The sequence below is a fragment of the Lepisosteus oculatus genome, chromosome 4, assembly GCF_040954835.1.
Source record: "Lepisosteus oculatus isolate fLepOcu1 chromosome 4, fLepOcu1.hap2, whole genome shotgun sequence".
Lineage (NCBI taxonomy): Eukaryota > Metazoa > Chordata > Actinopteri > Semionotiformes > Lepisosteidae > Lepisosteus > Lepisosteus oculatus.
The window spans coordinates 30,216,320-30,239,510 of NC_090699.1; the positions used below are offsets into that span (position 1 = coordinate 30,216,320).

Here is a 23,191-nt window from a genome sequence, read left to right on the forward strand (position 1 = left end):
TTTCTGAATAACTCGTACAGTACGTTGCCGTACTATTTAATATATATATTTAGAAAACGAACGTTCAGAGCCCCCAAGGTAAAAAAAAGGCAAAAGATGAAAGTAATTAAAAAATAAAAATATTATCGCTCTTCCAGAATTGCGCATTTCGCTCTTGGGTCTGTGTGCGACGAGGATACTTAGAAGCCTTCTGTATCAAGATGCTTCGGACTGTGTATTTAAACGTTTTTGCTCTTGCCTGTGGCACAATATACTGTACAAATGTGTTCTCAAGCTGAAATAAGGAAACAACCACAATATTTTCGGTAAAATAAAAAAGTATCAGTATTAAAAACCAGCGCGATTGACGGGGAAATAAATGCACAACATTTATGGCTTATCACCTACTAACTAATAACTGTACTTTGTGTTATATGTCGCTGTGAACAGGGAAAATTGCTTGACCCAAACGAGTTCTTCATTTCGATTTTTGTATGCTAGACGCGTAGCTCAAAAGACACCTCCTGTAGCTCTCCTCGGAGCTCTGTTTCAGTAAACTGTTCTATTCCCTGTACAGACAAATGTGGCTCCTATAAGATCTCCTGAACGTGATGATTAAGCCCACGGCATCATCTGCTTTCCCCACCCTCGCCAGCTCGTCCCTCCCTACTGCGAAGCCCTGGCCGTCTGTCCCATTAAAGCTACTGGAAGCGATTTCAGCACCGGGACAGATCCTGCACTGTCTAATGGCAACATGGCGACAGAGGTAAGAAACTGCGAGCTTTTTCTTTCATTGAGAAGCCCTTTCTGGTCCAGCACCTGAAATACTAACGGGGATCGCTGGTGTTTATTTAGCAAGGTTGTATAAAAGTGCTCATGGAGCTTTTAATCATGTGTAAAACGACAAATAAAGAAGAGAGCGAGTTCATCGCAATGGGGGGACTTAGGAGACGCCAATGTGTAGTAAACAGAAGCGCACCTGCCCCTCATCTCCGCCGGAACAAAGGATATAAACGGGCCTGGATGTTATTTGCTCGGAGCCAGCAAAGAATGCAACGATATATAGGGAAAATAAGTATTTGCTTGTATTTCAAGATTATGCAATTATCTGTTATAATTGTTTGTCTTAGAACGACTACAAGTGTAATAGAGTTCTGTTACAGCAGTCACATTTTTAAATGTACTGAACTGCGGCAAACGGCAACATTTTATGCAGTATTGCAATGTGCGAGTTTTCACGTCTATCTAAAATGACTGCAGATTTCTGAAATCAGTTTATCTAATCCACTGCAGTGTGACACAGAGTAAGGAGTTTGTATATTACAGAATTTGGGTAAATTGAGCGTTCACATTGCACTGGCATAAACTCGGAACGTGCCATGCCTAAGAAAGACTACGAAACGTACTCAGTTATGTTATGCAATTAATGTGCTGTAATGTTTACAAAAATTAATGAAGAAATGAAAACTCGCAAACAGCACACTGTTTCAAAGCTACTGGCAAACTGTGGGAAATATTGTAGATTTATCCTGTGTTGTACACTTGTTTTTAGTGAAGGAAAAATCCTTGAACCTCATGACTGAAGTAAAGAAGTGTTTGTCAGTACCACGGAGAGTGGAGCTGTCATTGAGAATAGGTAGTGTGCTGCACAGTAAGATGGAAAAGTTGCCCTACTAGAAGTGAAGGCTGTCAGCACCGTGGACAGTAGCTCGTATACAGTAGCAAACATCGTGTTGATGTGCTGAGGAATTCTGAGTCGGACAATCTCTGGTCTGTTTTATTCATGTTGATGAGAGGTTGTGTTAGACGTTCTTAGGGAAAGCCTGCTTTTTAAATTAAAAAAATATATATATTTACATATATAACTACCTAGCCATTTTTACTGTAATTGTTTCTAGTGCCGTTTTTAAGCAGCATATTAATACATGCAGTCAGAACTAAAGATAAAAACCTAAACTTTATGGTTCAGGTAGGTTATGTTAACTTTTATACATATACTGTATATGCCTTATACAGTACAGAGGCCTTTGAAATATTGATTTCAAATAATCCCACAGGGCTTTATCTACAAATGAGTTTCATAACATTTACAACATTTCTTCTGCTGATATGCTCTGGCCCTGTGTTCTTAATGTACATCCTAGCAACCCCCACTCAGCTCACAAAAGTGGGAGAAAAACATATTTTAATAATATGCAGCTGAAGGGCTTAAAGAAGATTTTTTTTATTGCAAAAGAATGAAAACACAAATTTAAATTGTGTCAAACAGTACAGCAGCATATCGAAATGTGGTCTTAATAACCTTGCTTGTCATCAAGGGGTCTTGGCTTATCCTTAGGATCAGAGCAAAAACAAGCACATCTGGAATCCTTATTTGTGATTTTGAATATATTCCATACCAGGAGCATTCAAAATCTTTGCACATTTCTTTCCCATTGTAGTGCAACACAAAAGCACAGAAGAAAACCTGTATAACTAAACTTGAAAAAAGTCTATAACTTCTTTAATTGGCAAGACTGTTCCTGAATTGCCATATTTCAGTAGGAAATTTACTTTTTAAAACCATATCAGTTCATCAACAGACAAGAAAGCACATGACTCTGGGCTTGGCATCTGTTCCTCACAGGGTTACCCTCAATAATATACGATACCCCAATTTATACAGCTGGGCACAGCAATTAGGTTAAAGTGCCTTACTCAAGGTGCAACAGCAGGGTCCACAGTAGGGACCTGAACCCTCAACCCAGTAGTCATCAGTCTGGAGACTCACCCACTACTGTATAGCACTTTGCCATATGTCTGTGTACAGTACTGTAGGTATTAGGATGTCAGGCGGAGTTCACCGGGATGAGATGCTGTACTCAAGTTGTATTTCTAAATACCTGGAAGTTCTGAATGCCATGTGATGGTGGCTTGTTCTATTCCTTCTAGTTAGTGAAGCTTTCAAAGTAGCTTCTTTTCATTTCCATGTCAGATAAAAATAAATTGATCAACCTGCCCTGACACAAGTTGTGTCTATAAAGCTGTTGCCTTGCAGTTAAAGCACTATTTCTTATGAAAAGCTTCTTTTGTGTCAGGAAGTGTTCTTTCAGGACCCTATGCAGACAACACAATCTGGGGAGCAGTGAGGAAAACATGGGGAAAAAAGCATACAAAGGGTCTGGAAGGAAAACGGGGGCGTGTCCATGGTGCGCTGGTGTTCAGGGGAGGTGTGGCCGAGGCAAACAGTCCAAGGGAGTCCGAGGCAAATCCATGAGTGTAGCAAAAGTCCAAGATCAGGTAATCCATCCTGACAGACAAACAGAGTTAAAAGCTGGAGCAAAGGGTCAGGGAAATAAAAGTGGGTAACGGGACCAGAAGCTCCCTAATCCCAGACTCAGAAGGTCAGGACGTCGTGATGAAGCCTGTGCCGTCGAGTCGCTCCTGGACTCATGGATAGGCAGGCTTCCGGTGGTCCATCTTCCAAAGCTGAGCCCAGATTGGCAGGAGCACCTGGCCTTAGGATGAGGGGCAGGAACCGGAGGCAGGTGCAGGGGTTGAGTACAGAACAAGGAAGGGCTGGAGTGTCCTTAAGAGGAAGGGTTTACGATTGTGACAGTATGGTTCAGTCGTTGAAAGATTTGAAAGGTATTAAAGAATATATCCAAATATAGTTGTTAAAAGCACACATCCTCTCATAAAAAGCTTATATTGCTATACATACAGTACATGTAGTCATCCTCTGGTTTTTAGATGGCCGTGGTTATTAAAGTTATAAAGATGTTGATGGCCAGAGGAATACCTGTGAGTAGCCTCAGCTCTCTGCATCACTGGCATGCTGGCAATGTTCATGACACAGATGTCCTCTGCCTAACAGAAGAACACAGGAGGTATTTATAGTAGGAGAAACACAAAGACAGATTTCTTCTTCATGGGGAAGAGATGGCGAGAATCAGATCTGAAGCTTGAGCTGAGTGATCAGAATAGAGATTCCGTAATCTTTGCGGAAAAAAATGGCATGTCACCAGTGGTTACTGTGTTCACAGCAGTTCTCCGCATCTGCTGTTTTCACTAAACATCTTAAACATAGCCTTGTCTTTGCACTTAGCAAACACCCACAGCCCATGCCAGAACACTTGTATATATTTTTTGCTAACTGAAAGGGCTAGAATAAGGTGGAAATCTGGTAATACCAATAGTTTACTTCTCGACTGGTTATTTTCAAATGAATGGTTGTGTGTAATGAACAGATCCATTCTATTCAGCCATGGAGATTTTTTTTGTCAGGAAATCAACCTTATGGATGCTACACACATGTTAAAGTTTGTTATTTTACTTCTGTGTGTCTAATATAAAAACAATAGACAAATACACCCTCATTTCAAGTGTCACATATTCTCTGGAATGGGTCTCCTTTTCATTCTGGGTTGAAGTCACATTCAAATGCAATGAAACTCTAATAGATATAATAGTGTATTTAGAATGTTGTGAAATTAGCTTTCTCAGCTAAAAGCAATGGTAATTGGTTTGTCTGCAACAGTTAATTGTGTACAGAAGCAATCCAGCTAAAAACGTGTCATGAAAAGGTCATTTGAAAAGGCACTACGTATGTATCACATTTATCCATACACTACTACAGTAGATATTTTTGGCTACAATATGCTTCAAGCCAATAAGACAGGAGTATTTATTTTTATTCAGTTAATGTGATGGTAATTCAAATGGTGTGACATTACCAGAAATTTCACAAAGTTATTAGCTGACCTGAAAGACAGCAGGAGTACTTGTTAAGTAGGAGCAAAATGAGAACAATGTTTTTTGTCCCCCTTAACAAAACAAAAGCTACTGTGGCCCCATTCTGTTGCAGTTCATTTAGTCCTTTAGAAGATTTCTATAATTCTTTTGCCCGTTCCCTTGGCATGCTTTCTGCATGCAAAGGCCATATGGGATCACATGAGCAATGTGCTGCATCGAAGCAGTGACAAGCCATTGGCTGCATCTCCAGAGCAACTAGGCAGGGTTTGATTAATAGCTTACTGAACATACTGCATCATTATAATTTTCTGTAACATAAAGAGTCAGCTATTTTTAGACCTTGTCGTACAGTGTGTGTTCACTCTATGCAGTTCTTTGTACTGTTCTGGTGTCCTCTCCAAGCATTACGTCAGGGGAGCCTTTGCAAGGAACGTGACCAATAAAGGAGAACATTTATTCAGATGCACATCTTTTTAAAAAAAAAGAGTTGTTCCAATTTGCCTTCGCTGGATGGGGAAAGATGAATAGACTGATCATCAATTATGGTATGATGAAAGCCCGTGTCCTTTTTTAAGTATATTTGATGGTTCAATGAAAATAGACAAAAAACACCCTTTTATTGCACTGTTTTACCCTTTACGCAGTAAAAAGGTAAATCCTGTTTTTATAATTCATAATTGTCTGAAAGGTGAATGGGAATATCCCATGTCTCTGCAAAACTATTTCCTGTATAAAAACAAAGGCAACCAAAATAATTGATGGCACAGAGACGTGCTGCCTTCAGTCACCACACACATTTGCACACACATCTGTGTGCTAAACATTTACAGTAGTTAACTATGTCTGGTTTTGTGATGACTGCATGGATTCAAACGATATGTTTTACAGCATCACACTGATCTCCTGTTGGCTTTGTGCTTTTAAAGCAGATAGATATAATTTGAGAATACTCATCATACTATTAAGGGTAAAGGGTCGTTCTTTGGACATCTATATATTATTTCCTATATATTATTTCCTATATATTATTTATTCATATGGATATTAATCAGATCTTTTTCACAACACTTGGAAGATGGCAGTGTCTTATAAATGACATATAACTCTGGCCTTTTGCAAATTTAAAGTCAAAGTTAGCAGCAACTGACAGCAACTTCAGCATTATTAAGGCTGATCAGAATGACATACTGTAGCTAACCTTGACCAGTGAAACAGGCATGTACTGTATACTGTATGTATCTTACAGTACATATACAGTATATGCCATTCATAAGATTGTTAAAAAAGGTATTATGTGTCACCTTTAATAATTTACCTTTACATCTCAGGAGCGCTTGATCATGGGATACACCACAGAAAAGAGAATTCTTATTTATGTTGTTGATGCTTTTATTCAAAAGGACTTACATTTGCACCTGTTTCCACAGCATGATATTTTACTGGAACAATTCAGTTGACATACTGCCCCTTGCTCAAGAGTACAGCAGCAGTATCTCAACTGGGATCTGAACCCACAACCTTCAAGGACCCTAACTGCTATTCTCACTGCTGCCTTATAGCACCTGCATTCAGTTGTTTTAGTTTTTTTCTGTTTGCTTCATGCAGGTATTCTATTGGCACTTCTGCACAAGTGTTTGAAGTGTCAACCTTCAATGTTTTGCTTAATTGTCAGGGCATATCTTTGTGACTCACATTGGATTCTGGACATCAACTTCCCTGCACTGCTGATTAACGCGCTGTGCTGAATAGTTGTTTGGAGCCTCCCCATCTATTACTCTCCTGTCTCCAGCATTATCTTCCAGCTAAAATCTCTTCTGCTGTGCTGATCCGCTCTGCAGCTCCTCCTGCCTGTTGGGTTCAGTCAGCACCATGTTAGGTGCATAGGGGAATCAGCAGCACCTCAATGTCCCTGCATGCTTGAGAGCATCACTTCTGTGTTCTGTGCTCCAAGTCCAGATGTGGCATTGCAGCTAACATGGATCAGCGTTGTAACTTTCTGCAGCACGCCAAGCAATAGGTTATTACCCTCATCTGTAGACCCTTGATACAAGGAACCCTATATCATAATAGACAAGGACGTGTGATTCATCCTTAATAAATCTTTTTCACAATCACAGTGTCTCAGTTTAAAGGGCTCTTGTGTGTTTTTAGACTATTCAGGGCTTTTATGATAAATATAGATTGTTGATACTGTTGTTTTCGTGAAGGAAATGGGTATATGTTTATGAGAAGGTGGTGCAGGCACAGAAGGTAGAACTGTCACAAAGCAATACAGCTTTCTCATATGCCTTTAACATTCTAGTCCAGGTTTCTTTTGGACTGCTGGCTTGTCTGTTTTCAGATAAGAATTATTTTATTAGAAAGCAAGACAAAAAGTAATATTATTCATGTTAAGGCACAAATAATTTAATTTTGAAAAGGAGTTTAAGTAAAAATGCTACAGTATATACTGTGTGCTGAATCTGAAATCTATATTGTTCAGACAGATGTCTAAGAAATCTGTACTAATTATGTCGGAATTCCTACAGGTCACAATAGAGGAATGCAGAAGCATTAGCAATTATGGTGACCAGACAGTTGCAATAAGAATAATGGAAAAAATATGTATACTTATGAACATGTTCAGATTTGTTTAAAAATCCAGAGACAGTGCAAAGAAAAAATAGACTTTCTTGATTTCATTGCAGCTGTGAAGGCATCTCCCGCAAAACAGGAGAATGGATGCAGAATAGAATCCTTCATTATTTCCTTTCAACCTCACTGGCGTTGCACAGGGGAGGGGAGGCAGGAGAATCTCAGCTGCCACCACCTAGTCCAGTCTACTGTATATGAGAGTGCTAGCTCAGGCATTACATACAGTATGCTGATTGTCACAACATGTGTGTTCTGTGTCTCTGTGCGCTGTAATCAGTTTGGCAAAACTGTAGGATATGTCATTCTGATCAAATGGTTTAATTGAAAAGCACTTAGCTGTACAGAAAGTGAGATAAATAAGGAAAAACATCAATCTCATGGGGGAATCTAGGAGCAGAGAGACAGAGGGAAAAAAATACTGACATTCCGAATGCAGTGTTGTTGGTCTGTGCTCGGGAAACATGTGACTTGTCAAGTTAAATATCGCCTGGGGCCTTCCTCAGTTATCTGATCTCTATCAGTAGCTGATTAAATCATTACAATATTCACTTTCAAGAGATCAGCTCTCTTGCTTGTGTCTCTAGGTCTCTGAGATAAACACATTTATTTACACTCTGTGGTTATTTAAAGATTCACAGAGCATACACTGGGAGGTTTCTACATTAAATGCAAAAGGACAAACTTTTTATTTTCCATTTCTGTTGGAAATGCATATTTTGTTTTACAAAGACCGAATTCAGATTGATTGCTTTAGATATTGTGCCACTACCTTCTTGAGCCTCTGTCCACTTTTTTCATGTATGTGTCATCAAATTTAAAAATAACCTTGAGAAATCTGAAGTCCTTTCATTCCACAGGCAAGAGAAAGCAAGTGTCACGCCCCACACTCTCCCTCGCAAACGGCGTTGCATTCCCAAAACCACTGTTTCACAATCTCATTCCTAATTAAACCCATCACATTCCCACATGCACCAGATTCCACAAATTGTCACTCCCAGACCAATTATCCAACCACATCCCTTTCCTTTCAGTATTTAAACTTCACTCACACACCTACCCATGCTCACTATTGGGAAGCCTGTAGTAGTATTCTCTTCTGTGTGTTTCTAAACTTTTTGACTGATCTCCTGGTACCTAATCTTTGCTCCTGCCATTTGACTATGCCTTTTGGGTTGTCTTTTGGATTTCTCTTGTTACTGGACTCTTTGCCTCCCTGATTGACCTAGCCCCTGGATTTTGTCTTTTGGATTGTTCCTGTGCTACTCTGTGTTCTGTGGGGTTCACAGTTATGTATAAGGATCCTTCTATTCTACCAATAGATTCCTAGACAGCAAGTACTCCAGACTGTACTCTTGTGTGCCAAATGTGTAAATTCCTTAATTAAACATGAGCAAACATCTTAGGTTTTCTGACACCTAGTTCAATAAACCAGACATCCCTGCAGCTTTCCTGTAAATGGTGTTATGGATCGGACTCAAGCAAAAGATCGCTCCTTAGAGCAGACAGTACTAAGCGTGCATTCTTACCAAATATAGCTGTTTCATTTGTTTTATGCCAGAATAATTTGCAGTTGTACAAAATAATTGCAGGTGTACTATTAATAGGTACACAGCAACAACCAATTGCTTGTGGAGTTTTTATACTTGTATGTGTAGCTTACAGGACTAACAAAACAGTGCTCACTGCATTTGCAGCTCTGGGCATTTCAATAAGCACTGTAAAGGCTAATCAGATGATTCTCCAACCCCAGAGGGCAGGAGAGAAGGGGAGTGACTGGCAGATTTTAGCTCCTCATTCATCACTGTCCTTCACTGGGATTAGCACCACAGAGAATGTTTTGCAGGAAAATTAACTGGGAATGATCTTTAACAGAAAAGAGAAATAGAAGCACAGTGAAAAAGAAGCAAGCATGTGGGGAAACATTCCGCTGGCGATCCCAGCTCCTCCATCACTAGGCTCCGCTGTACTTGGGATTGCTCTGTCCTTTCTCATCACCACGCACGGTGAAGTAGGACACATCTGTTTAAAATAAAATGGGCTCCTTGTCACGCCCCAAAAATCAGACTGTGCAATGCGAACCTCGGCACAGGCAGCTTTGTCTTGTCTGTCCTTTGAAAACAGCCCTGAGTCCCGCATGAGTGCATGGATAGATCAGGCGTGGAAGCAGAATGTCAGATTTCCCACATTTCTTCCTTCATTCCTTTAGGTCTATTTATTTAAAGATCTTACAGCACATCTTCTCTTCATTTTTGCCACCGGATAACATCCACAGATTGCATTTCATAATGAAGTTTTCATTCACCTGACAGTGACTACACAAACGGCAAACTACTCGGAGAAATAACATTTTCTCTGAAGCCAAATCTATCTGTGAGCACAAGGTATGTCCCCATTGTGTTGTGCATTTGGCATTCCAAGACACACATGGCTTTGAGGCCTTCTTGGTATACTCAGAATGGGTTCTCTGATTGTCTCTGATAGGGGTGGTCCAAACAGTCCAGTTTTACTAATGGAGCACTGCTAATTGGATACCTCGTTCGAGTTAATTGCATTAAAGCTCCATGTAGACACACTGTAAAATTATTACCAGTTTCATCTAGTGCAATGAAATCTACACCTCTAACTCCAAATCTGCTGTTTCAGACTGGGTATCAGAGAAATTGTACAATGAATTATTTTCCATCCATCTGTTTTCTAAGCACCTCGTCCAGTTCAGGGCTGCAGTGGAGCTGGAGCCTAACAGGCACAAGGCAAGATGCATCTTAGACAGGACACCAGTCCATCCCAGGGTGGACAGTCACAAATACAAGCATGCACACACTCACGCTAGGGCCACTTTTCCCAGAAGTCTGGACTCTACGTGAATATGTGGAGAACATACAAACTCCACACAGATAGAACCCCAGGTCTGGAACTGAACTCAGGGTCCCAGTGCTGAAGGCAGCACTGATAACTACTGCGACAGCGTGCCACCCTTTGAATTATTCCAGTAAATGCCAAGGCGGATTTTTTTGTCCAATTAAAAATACGATACTGTAATGAAGTATTCGTTGTCACATACAGTGTTAAACTGAATTGTAACTGGGGCTCTGTCTGCGTGGTGTTGTTTCCTGGAGTATTCCTAATTGTGCTTCTGTGCATTTCTGCTGAGTTGCCTTTGCTGTAGAGACTCCAGAACAGCATCAGAAAGGGCAGCACTCACAGACACCTCTATTTCTCTCCCCAGTTTCACAACCTCCAGGAGCTACGCCGAAGTGCTTCACTGGCCACTAAAGTCTTTATCCAGAGGGACTACAGTGAGGGAACCATCTGCCAATTCCAGACCAAGTTCCCTGCCGAACTAGACAGTAGGGTAAGTCCTCATCCCACAGGGTCTTTCTGCCATGTCTGAGTTACAGCAGTTTTAACAAGGAAAAGAGCTAGTGAAAGATGCAGCAGAGCTCATAGACCAGCCAGCCAACAGATGCAGAGGTCACAGTGAGTTTATTCATGTCCCACTATCAGAAGTAATCCACTTGGACACTGAGCAGCATGAAAGGCAGTTTTGTTTTTCTTTTTGCCCACGGTTGGATTTAAAAAAAAATCTAATTTTCTTAATAAAGCATCACTTACCACAATTCATTCTAAGCCCAAAGGAAATAAAATGATTGGGAACTCAGTATTGTCTACATTTGATCTCCACAGGGCAGTAATATTTACCAAACTGACTTATGTTCCCTGTCTTGTTTAGATGACATAGCATGTCTAAGTCCCTGTTGTATAGATATGTAGTTGTGGTCATTCAGGAGAGCCAAGAGCAGGGTATTTTAGAGAACATAATTGAGATACAGGGGGGCAGTGTGGCTGAAAATATGGTGTTGTGGTGCTTAGTCCTCTGGCAGACAGTGAAGAAGAAAGAAAAACATTTTTTTTCTTAATTGTACGGAGCAGAAGATGAAGAGATGAATCTGAAGGGGTTTTGCTGTCATTATTGAGATGTGGTACAAAGGGAGAGTACCAGAGAACTGCAAATTGACCACTTTTGGGTTCATTGAGGGTCACTAATGTTTATTAAATGATCCATGTCAAGGGGATTGCCTTTGGAGTGTCATAGACATTAATGGAATCCTCTGAAGTGTGAATAAAGCACTACACCACAGAATAAATGTCAGGCACATCAAGCAGTTTAAGTTGAGATGATAATTTTAGAATTCAGCTGTTCCCAGGGTTACCAGTGTTAAAATATGTTATGATGTCTGAATGTGCTGTACAGAAGATTATTTTACTTAACTGCTGTGTTTTTTCTGTGTACAATTAGCAAACCCTTAAAGATCTTTTAGGCATATTCTGAAATGCCAGAGAAGGCTGATATGTTTGGTTAGCACATTCCTCCGTTTTTTTTCTGAGAAACACATGTATATATATATTTTAATAAACGTGTTTCAGATATTGAATGAATACTATATATTTTATGCTGAATATACAGATTATACAGATGGGAATAAATAAGGCAACAGGTTCTTTCTTTCCTTTCAGTGCAATTTTCATCTTTTGTTATGGTTTTACATTCAAGCCTTTGTTTTTTCTTTAAGGCCACAAATATTGAAGTCTCTCATCTGACTTTGAGATTTCAGAATCAGGTTTTAAAATAACACATTGCTGTCCCACTTTTTGTTTATAGAGTAAATCACATTTTAAAATTGCTTTTAAATGAAGGAGTTTTCAGTGTGTGATGCAACGTACAGTATATGACCTGGGGTTAGGAATCATTTGTGAAAAACACAATGGCAAGAGGCGTCACACAGTGATGTTGAAGCGACTATCAGCACGTTGGTGCTGCAGGCTACAGTCCGGGAGGGGTCACTTTTCCACTTCACTGAATGACCAGGTCTGCTCAGTTGCTCCTTAGGGAGTCCCTGGGAAAGCAGGCTGGGCCGGGAAGCGAAGGGCCAGTGAGACGATGGGGAGGTGTGAGCTCTTATCTATTGATCTCTTGGATAGATTGAGCGGACGTTCTTCGAAGAGACGGTAAAGACGCTGAACAGCTACTATGCTGAAGCTGAGAAGATCGGAGGCCAATCATACCTGGAGGGCTGTCTAGCCTGTGCCACTGCCTACATCATCTTCCTGTGCATGGAGACCCGTTACGAGAAGGTGAGAGCAAACCTGAAGTGCGTCTGTTACTGCCCAGACGTTGTGTGGTACAAAGGTGAAAACATGTCACGATCTGTATTATCATAACAGTATAAAAAGTATTTAAACTTTTAACAGAATTGCAGCTTTTAAGTGAAGCTTAATTTTTTATGCACCTCTCCACCAGTCCTTGGCAAGACCATTAGTTTCACGTATTTAACCCGACAGCTAATGAAGCAGCTTTGTAGTTGGCCTTATCTTACAACTGTTAAAATATCAGATTGATGGTCTGTATCGGTCCAGTTCATATGGAAGGTCTGCACTGAAGCGAAGAGTCTCTGTTTGACATGTGATTCCACAGAGTCCTATGCCGTATAGGAAGGACTTGTTGCTGCGTGCAGTCACTGCTGAATAAACTTGGATGATAGAAAAACGATGTAAGATAAAACTTGACTCATGATGCTCTGCCAAAATGACATAACCACTCTCAAAGTATCCTTGCTAAACTGACATTTTGAATAGCTTGCACCTGACTGCCAACGGGTATAACAACCTGTGCCAATGATAGCATTGTGTGCAGAATAATGGGCACCTTGAAAAAATTAGAGATAACTTAAAAAGGAAGCCTATTCTGCACATGTAATCTTTATTGTGTCCCATCAGATTAATCTTTATGATTTTGAAAGGTGCTGTGAAAAGGCCTACATTTTCTATCAGGATTTTGTAGTACTACAATGATACTGGTATATGGCATAAACTGTGAAATTATTTCTTAAACACAATGTAGGGACTTTGACTGGATAACGTTACATGACATGAGTCACTGTTTTGACAAAGTGCTTTATGTTGGACTTGGTTTTGCCTTCCAGCTGATAAAAGCCCACACACATTAAAGCATGTGGAAGTGCACAGAGCAAGAGAACACAGTTTTCCTCATTAAAGGAAGCTGATTTAATTACACTAATATGATTGATGAGAGCATGGTGATCCCCGTAACATCTGTTCAAAATGCACAATGCAGGTTTAGGAGTTTTGACTCTGCAATTGCAAGACCAGGAGCCATTGCTACAAAGATGATAAGTTTCAGTAGAATGAAAATGAGGGAGAGAAGAGGAAGGTACAGTACTATATAATTTTAGCTCTTAAAAACATCCAGATCTCTCTGCATCTTCCCTTGGTTTCTGAAGTGCCAGCAGCTTCCCCTTGACTGGCACTACGTGGTGCCTGGCATGATGGCCAGTGTGGCACAGCTCAGGCTCCTCATATCACTTTGCCTCATTGCTGCCCAGCTCTGTACAGATAGCCTTTGTTCCGGAGGGCAACTCTATCTGCATGAGAAAAGCAGTGTATTCTTGACGCCTACTCTCTGTGCAGACAGCTGAGTGTGGCTTCAGCGCACCAGTTCTCCCTTCACTGCCTGGGAACTCAGCCCAGTGTCAGCCATTTCCCTAGACAAGGAGTGCCCTCTGTGGTGGGCCAGCTGCCATGCCATTATCAGAGACCTGACTGAAGATCCTAGGCCACCCAGACACTGTTGAATCCCTCAGTTCAGTTAAAATAATAATAATCTAAAATAATAACCCTTTTCTGCACAGACAACAACATGGCAGGCCTGGGTCCAGAGAGAGCAGACTTCTTAGAGCAAGAATGCTTTGACAGCTCATGTCAAGCCACAGAAACTGACCCCTGCTCTGCCCATTGTAATAGTTGACACAAAGCACAGCTAAGCATGAACAAGCACTGGAAAGCATGGCGACCAGTTTGTAAGCATGGTTAAAGTTCATAAAAGCATGCAAGATAACACAATACTGACTTTTATATGGAGCGTCTCAGCATGATATACAATTAAGATGTTTATACCAGTAAGATTGTTTAATTACCATAGAACTGAAACAAGATCAAAGCAAATTTCTTCCCACAGCTATGAGAAGTCTTTTCTCAGTTCAGAGGCTGTCTCTCACCAGAGAAAACAAAGAACGCTGGACTAAAGAGCTAACACTCAGTTTCACTTCATTGGGGTATGCAGTTATGGGCATGTATCTGACGCAATGGTTATTTGCTAAATGAAATATACCGCACTGAGACAGTCTAAATAAACTGTCTCCTTCTCTTTATTGTATTTCTCAATTTGCCCTGAACTATTACAAGCACACAATCTAATCAGATTTTGCTCCAGTGGAAAAAAAAATCAAATTGAAATCTAATGCAGCAAAAATAAACCAGTCAATTTTAGTAATTTAATTCAAGGGCTTTCAGTACAAAGAAATTATGAATAGCAGCTTACTGCTTCATGGAATTATTCTGGATTTAGAGAGTCAGGAGGGAACCCACAAGAGAGGAGTTCATTTTTTAGCTGAAGGAATGGGCAGTCTGAGTAGCCTGAGTTGTGAATGTTAATTCCATTGTACTATGTCTGTTAACTAGACATTAGTACAGCAGTTTAAGCACTCTAACTTTACCATGTATGCCTTTTTTTCACAAATTTACTGTTGGAAAACAACATTCTGCAGGCAGCTGGCACACAAGGAGTACTGAGGAATCGTGTTTTTGTGTCAAGTGACAGCATGCTACGAAAAAGATAACAACAGTAGCTCCAAATTCAGTTAGAGAGTTTGGTAACACTTTAGAATAATGGCTGCATAACGGCAAATTCCAAACAAATTCCACAAAAATAGAACAGGAAAAATACCTCAATATCTCAAAATGAGGTCATGCAGAACTCAGAGGAAATCTTCTTGGAATATTGTTGGAAGTCATTATGTTATTATCAGGGCTGATTTCAGTAGGAATCTGTATCAAAACTATTTTAAATGTAAACAATATTTTATATTTGTTGTTCATGTATGATAGGTATTGACACTAATATATATCTACACATAATACTATCCATATTGTATAGCATATTTAAGTGTTTGAGACAGTATTATTTGATTTGCAAGTGAATTAAAAAAACCTAAAAACACAGAATACATACGGTAGAATATTTTTCCTAACTGAATATTACAAATAGGACATTTGGATGCCTTTACAGATGTCTCCAGTTATCCAGCATTTAAAGTTAATGCGTTTTAGTGCCATGGGCTGCAAAGCTCAGCTGCTGTCTGGGAAGGTCTTCAGACGCAGGGGAACTATCTGCAGGGCTGAGGGTTTTGCAGGATGCTCTGCACTCTTTCAAACTGACAAAGCTGTCTGTTGTCGCTGTGGAACAGGTGCTGAAGAAGATCTCCAGGTACATCCAGGAGCAGAATGAGAAAATCTACGCCCCCCGAGGTCTCCTCATCACAGATCCTATTGAGAGGGGAATGAGGGTTGTATCCTTTCACAGGGTCATGGTGGGGTGATGGGTAGGCAATGTAATCCGTACATGTGAGCTGGGTTTACTGATGTCTCAGGATACATGAATAATCACAGCCAGGTCTCTACAGTCTGCAGTGATGGATGTGCTCAGAATTCCTTGGGCGTAAGAGAAATCCCGTTCCTAATTGAAGTGCAGCAACCTTTATCAGTTTTTTAATTGGACAAAAATTTGACTGATGTATTTTTAATGGCTTTTTATTCTTTCACTCTTGGAGTACCATACTGACTTTCTCAGGTTTGGTGATAAAATTAAGACACTTCTTCCACAAGAAATGGTCACTTTAAGACACTTCTTGAATCTTGTCGTCTCAGTTGGTGATTAACTTGGGATCCTTAAAAGATTGCTTTGCAAGAGACATGTGCTAGATTTACTGCAATTAAAAAAAGCTGTTCTCTGTATAGATCTACAAGTATTGCAAGAAATCTGTTGTCAGGTCCAAAGATATTCAGAAAAAAGATCTTCATTTCAAAACGTTTTCCCATTTCTGTATGAACTCTCAAGACATTTTCCCATTTCTGTCTGAACCTGTGGAGTCCCTTTCAATATACACTTAGAGGTGTAATTAAATAAAATCAGAGATATTCAGGTTTTTTGTCAGACTGTGAAAGCACATCATCTGTCTGAAAGGTGAGATATTTTTTTTTAAATTGTGTAAATTCTTTTCCCACTCCTGACTAAAAAGGTCATCTCCAGTTCCATAGTATACACTAAAGGCTCCAAATACTGAGCAAGATGTCAGAAGACCCATTTGTGATTTGTGTAAGCGAGTGACTGGAGCATTTCCATCTGAATTGTTATTCAAAGCTCAAGGGAATGGAAATCCCAATTGGCTGGTTGCTCAGGCTTTTCCTTTTTAGATGCAGTCATTTTGGTCCTTGAGTGTTTTTCAGGAATGTGCTGTGCTTTCAAACCCTATGATTTCTGCATTAGTCCCCGGGAAGCCATTCATTTCCTTAATAAAGCAGCAACCACAACATTTGTCCACTATTAACCATTCCTAATGGGACTGTACCTTGAGCTTGTTTTTTTTTATTTTAATCTTTCACCCAGAGGACAGGACATTGACATCACATTTTTGGATCTCTCCAGATACTTATCATGATAGTTTGATAGACTGATCACCATTTTCTGCTGGAGACCTGGCCTCTTTTTTAGAGTAGTACTTTGCAAGTACACTGGCTTCCTCCATCTCTGGCATTTTCATTAGAAAAATTCCCCACAGTTTAATCAGAAGAATAACTCAATATATAAACAGCTCTCTCCACCCTAGTCACTTCAGAAGGGATTATCTCACGCTGGCTCTGTTCTCTCAGAGGAGGCCTTCGTGTTCCCCTGCCCTGTAGCCCCTCCTCACACCACATGATCCTAGATAATGTGCTAAGTAGTCCCACACTGCAGCAGCTCCATCATGTACCAGCTTCAGAAAGACTTCAGAGAGGAGCGCTGCTTTGCTGTGGTTAGCTATCTCTGTGAAAGATGGGGTATTATGTGGAAATGAATTGTTTCTTGTGGCATTTTACAAGAGGGCTATCAAGAAAGTATTCTGCCAGTGCATATCATCTAAGCACAATCTTTTTCTCATTCCTTTTTTTTATTTTTCTTCGCGTTTTGTGGGTTTCACTTCTTGACAGAAAAGTTTGGGGCCTTTTGAAGCATTTCCTCTCAAACTGAAACTCGGTGAAATGCCTGTGTTAAAAATGTGTTGCTAAACTGTTGCTAGGCATGCGACACAAAACAGTATATAAAATAAATTCTCCCTTCCAGTTCTGCTTTACCTAAAAACTGCTCACCAAAAATGTTTTTAAAATGTTATCTTTGGCATTCATCCCTTTCAACACTTCAGACTGCCTCTTAAAATATAGAAAGGAATTGGGGGTAAACAGAAGATGGTCATGCCCATTTACTGTATAACTTTATATTAAGCTGAAACATTTTTGCACTGCATTTGTATATCTAAACTCTCCAAAACTTCAGCTCCTGTCCCTGAGTGTGACTTACAGTAATGTGACTTAGGTTAAAGTATAAGACGGCAATGGGGGAACACTTTCATCAACCGCTAGAGGGGGACATGCCCCTGGAGAGATTCATCAGTTTGGTAGAGGGGGTCCCCCTCATCTGTCCGTCCCCCCACCGCCCTCCTCCTCCTCCTCCCCTCCTGTTCCTCCTGCTTCCTTGACGCGCGGCGCTCAGATCGAGATCTCCATATTCGAGGACCGCGGCTCCAGCGGCTCCAGCGGCACCAGCAGCAGTTCCACGTCCAGCAGCAGCGGTCGGTGACTGGAGGAGCAGCACCAGGGGTATGGGTACCGGGGGGCTGGGGGGCTCCCCAAGATCCGCATGCTGAAACATGAGAGCACCAGATTCTGACCCCGGGGAGGGGGCAGCCTCCTTCCCATGGACACACACAACAGCCAGGGGATCACATACGCACCCACGCCCTTTCCTGCCCCACCATCAGCACCATCAGCACCCTGACTCTCATCACTGGCTGCGTTTCCATGTGCACCCAGCTTCTGGGTCAAATCCCTCAGATCCAGTAGCCACACAGTTCAGGCAATGTTTCTTCTTTAATTCTGGTCCATCTGGGGAAGTCTGTCCTCAGTTTCCTTTGTGAATTTGGTAGTTATGAGTTGATCTCAATTGACCAAAATACATTGCAGCCTTGAGATCTGTGGACAGAGTTAGTTTCCTATGCCAATGTGCCTCATGTCTGCTCCAGTGGGCCTCAAAGCAAGGTAAGGATTATTACCAGTTCACCAAATTCCTGATCTTCTGGACAGACAAGCTGTAAGCGTGCCATTATCATGCAGTTGTGGTGCTGCTTTTTATCATGTAAGAGCTAATTATTTTATTTTATAATCAAAACATGAAATCAGCTGCAGATCACTGCCATTCTCCAACTGGTGGCTCCTGTTGGAACTAGGCCAATTTCCTAAGTACCTTTCAGCCTGAGTGCAAGCATGCATGTACAGTATATACTGTACATAATCATTCTATGGATTATGGCTGTTTTCTGATACACTTAACTGTCTAAAGAAGTGTTATTGTCTCAGTATCAGAAGATCAGAGCTGTGACATATTATTGAGGAGGCTCTGAAGAGATATGGTAGCCATCTGGTTTTACATTGTGAGACCAGTTACTGTATATACATCACACTGCTCACTGAGGCAAGAGAGAATGCACGCATGTGATTAAAAACTGTCAGGTTGCCATTTTTCTCCTAAAGTAAATCTCAAATTAATACTGCTGTAGTTTTACATCATTAGGTGACATTCTTATTTCAATACATCAGCCTTCTACAAAACATAAACATGATCTGGAAGATGTTCACTCCATTTGTCTGTGTAATTTAACTTAGCTGTAATGATATAATGATCTGATCAGTAGTAACTGATTCTTCATCACTTATCCGAACCTTTGCATGCAATTGTTTTTTAATGCATTAAAGTGTTTTTTTTTTTAATCCAAAGCCGGTAATATTGTGAAACCACATTGTATGGCTGATGCTATTTTTAAATCATGTGATAATTCAGCAGTTTTCCACATTCATCACATCCCTGCACTCTCTCACATTAATGTGCTTACTGAAACGATAGTGCACCTGTCAGTGCAAGCTCTGGCCGGCCATTCAATACCAGTGGGCAGCATGGATTCTGTATCCTCTCTAAGTCTATTGATGGGACCAAAACACTAAAAACAGCAACTGCAAGAAATAGTCAAAGAGATGGAAATGAAGAGTGACTGTGCAGGCGTAGCTGATGCGTAACATGGTAGAAGCTTCTGAGAACAGGTCCCCATGGAAACGCAGGTGGTCTTTTTTTCATCATATTTTTATCTGAATGCATTCATTCTTCATCACATGTTTCATTATCATTACTGTTGTTGTTACTAGATGATTCTTTTATTGTCCAGAATTATCAATGGACTAACCTCCCACACCCCCCCCCCCCCCCGACCGTTATTCGTACTCATCCACCTGTCATTCCATTACGATTTCATCTTTTTGTGTTGTGTGTTTGACAAACCCGTCCCGTTGCCAGGACTTGAAGACTCTTAGCATAAAGGGCCAGATCAGCATTGAGCCTTGTGGCTGAGAAGCTAAGACACCAATTGAGAACCTGGACATTTGAAGCTTCTCAAAAAGGAAAACCAAGTCATTATGATTTAATTTTAAAAGCCAGTTTTTGTTTGTATATTTATTAATTTATTTTTATTTTCTTTTACTTCTTTCTCTTTTGTTTTTATGTTCATGCTCATTTCTGTTCTGTTTTTTCTGTTTATTTTCAGTTTCTCTCCTGGCTACCCTAAAAACTCCTCAGACTTTGCGCATTTCTAAAGGTTAGTTGCCCATTTGGCCTCTTCCAGCACCCTTCCAAACCGTACACCCTGTCAGTAGCACTCGCTCAAGGCCTCCAGTGCTTGATGCCTTCATGTTTCATTCCTGTGGATACCCATCCTGGGGCTGACCAATGGATTCTGAACTGCCACTAAGCCATTGTATATTGTACATGAGCACTCTATCGCATGAAAATCTTCCTGTACAGCAGTGGGTGTACTGTAACAGAGTGGGAACCCCATAGTGCTATTCTGTAATATCTACTGTACTTTGTTTACATACATCCTGGTATTTGGGGTGGGGATTACAAAAGTAGGGCGGGGAAGAAGAGGGACCAGCGAAATCGATCTCAAAGGGGGGAACAAAAGGAGGAAGCAGAAATCGTAGAATAGGACCAAAGAGGGCCAGCAGCAGTGGCATTACATCACAGGATATTCTGTCACTGTGGCAAGGAAACCCAATTTTAAAGAAAGTAAGAATAAGGTCAGGGCAAGGAGTTAATAGTATGCAATGCATGGAACAGTGTCAGTGTAAGGCAAGGTATTATATAATACTGTATAAATAGGGACTAGTTATGCCATTAGAAAGTAGAAGTTCACGTTTTCTTAGAGTGCAGAAAACAAATCTTGCCTAATGAAAATTGTTAGGGAGAAATAGCAAGCATTGATCAGGATGAAAGTTCATAGGCAGTGAGGGATGGAAATGCAGTGTTTTAAAGTGCAAATTAAATCACCTGGATGTGGAATAGTGAGATATCAGGGATGGACAGGGCTGTGCAATAGGCAATGTGGGGAGGGTATCCCCTGACCTTTCTTTTATGATCCACATTAACATACATTTTGTATTTCTAATGCAAATATATACTGTAGATGTAGCGACCCGTAATTTAAAGGGAATCAAGTCTTCCTGCATATGAAAGAGTAGAGAAATGAGGTGAACCTCACCTTTTACATCACATTAAAATCTTCAAAACATCCATTGGGATTTACTTCTGCTATATGAAACAGAATATTGTGAACAGAAATTGTGAAGCTCCCCAATTAGTCGGAAATGCATGTTTTTTTAAACATAATTTTGTAAAGGGTATTACTTTCAGGGAGTCTACTTACTGTAAAAACTAAGCATTTTTTTCTATGTATGTGTGTCTTCTGCAAGGCAGATAAAGTTAATGTTTGTATTACAATGAAATATGACTTTTCATCTTATTCTGTTGAATGGTCAATACAAATAAGAAAAACTTAAACCTGTTTGGCCTCCTATCTATACTACATTGGAGAGAGAATGCATTGACATTCATAACATCATTGTTTGATTACACAACTAGGGCTTTATTTCATGTCCAAAGAAGGTTGAAATGTCATTTAAAGGATAAAATCACGAGCCAAGAGTTTTAGATGCTGAGTTTCATCTTTAATTGTTATTCTCCACCATGGTTGTTTGTTCAGCGTTTTTGCTGAATCTGGGGGCAACAGCTCATTTTTTTAGTTTTATGAAACAATAAACAAAATTGTTTGTGATGGGACTCCTTCTTTTTCACTCCAGTGCATCAAATTAGAATATGAGCAAGGGGTTCTAATGCTCACATATTTTGTGAGAAATTCTTATCTTAAAAGTACTGTAACTTTGTAATGAATAAACACAACAAAATTCAGGGCTCCCATTCAGGTACTGTACACACAGGTTTTGATGAGACACCTTTTACTAGTTTAGTGTAGTAAAATAACTTGGCTAAATACACCCCAGCGATCAGTGGTGAATTATTTAGAGGGTTAAAGCCTTTCAGCACCCACCACCAGATTGGAGATGATACCACAAGGTTTTTGTATCCTTATGTTCAGATGGATTACTTCAAGGGATGGAGTAAAAACTAAATATTTTATATGGATTTCCCTGAACAACACAGTGCAGAAACTGGATGAGCATAATTTCAACTTTTCAGGCACCTTACCCTTTTGAAATTTTCAACTTGGTTACAGAATGTTCCATGGTTTCTGTATAATTCAAATTCTTATCACTGCTTTCCATTGTATTTTACATCTTTCTAATACAGTATATCCCATCTTATACTATTCTGATATTTGAATTCACATTTGAATCAGTTCATGACTGTTGATAGAACACAGTTGTAAATACTGGCTCCTAGGAAGCATCTTGAGAATTAAGACTGTGAACCTCTTCTTTTTACAACAGTGTTCCATGTTTCCTTGAAAGTATGGTGATTCATCTATGATCAGTTAATATGGATATATGACCCAGGGTATTTGAATCAAAATATCAAAGAATTCATATGATTTCAAGATGTACATACAGTACAACACAATGGACAGCAATGGTAAATAGAGTATCAGAACCAAGGGATTTTCTGTGTCATCATTTTAAGCCTACTAATCTAGATCCTATGTTAATCAACTCCGATTTTTGAAAAATAAAACCTATATGAAAATGTAAAATCTAGCAGTGGATCATAGTGTCAAATAAGGATAACACCATCACCACCACAGTAACTGCAAACCATCATAAATTATGTAGGTCCTAGTTGGAGCCCAATGAGGTATCACAACATCAGAATTGTTTGTAATTCTAGACCATCACTAATGATTGTCTAGAAGTGAATCTGTAAACATCTGTAAACAGCAAAACCCTTAAAGTGTACAGATCCTTAGTAAAAAACACGTTGGTTTTGTGTAGAATGCTGTGTTATGACTTCAATCTGAATGTAATGTTACCAGTATAATGAAACATTGATCAAATTGGATTGTGATGCAGTCTCAACGCCTTATACTGTACAATGACATTTATAATTGCTATGCATCTGTATCTGACATGAGCATGTTGTGAAATAAATTGCCTTTTGTTTTCTTTTTTAAAGTGGATCTTCTTGCTTTCTTTGCTTTGTCTGATGTTTACTTTCAACAGCAATGTGTCAGTCAGTATTTTATAAGTGCTCATTGAAGACTGGATTTTAAAAGATATAACTGTAATGTCAGTAAGAGGACAATATAATTGTTATATTCCAGTGCAGCATGAATACCTTCCC

The 23,191-nt window shown here is 40.0% G+C and overlaps 1 protein-coding gene across 1 annotated transcript; it reads left to right on the forward strand.

Moving 5' to 3' along the window:
- Positions 1–520: 520 nt before the first annotated feature.
- On the forward strand, positions 521–23,022 carry golga7bb (golgin A7 family, member Bb). Its single transcript, XM_006630555.3, has 6 exons — positions 521–745; positions 10,574–10,699; positions 12,328–12,480; positions 15,669–15,770; positions 18,008–18,114; positions 20,106–23,022. The coding sequence occupies exons 1-5, from the start codon at positions 734–736 to the stop codon at positions 18,092–18,094; spliced, it is 480 nt and encodes a 159-aa protein (XP_006630618.2). The 5' UTR covers positions 521–733; the 3' UTR covers positions 18,095–18,114; positions 20,106–23,022.
- The last annotated feature ends 169 nt before the right edge of the window (positions 23,023–23,191 follow it).

Excerpts from the sequence above, each read along its gene's own strand:
- golga7bb (XM_006630555.3), top strand. Across the intron at positions 10,700-12,327 it reads CTGCCGAACTAGACAGTAGG|ATTGAGCGGACGTTCTTCGA; the intron begins GTAAGTCCTCAT and ends TCTCTTGGATAG. Across the intron at positions 12,481-15,668 it reads TGGAGACCCGTTACGAGAAG|GTGCTGAAGAAGATCTCCAG; the intron begins GTGAGAGCAAAC and ends GCTGTGGAACAG.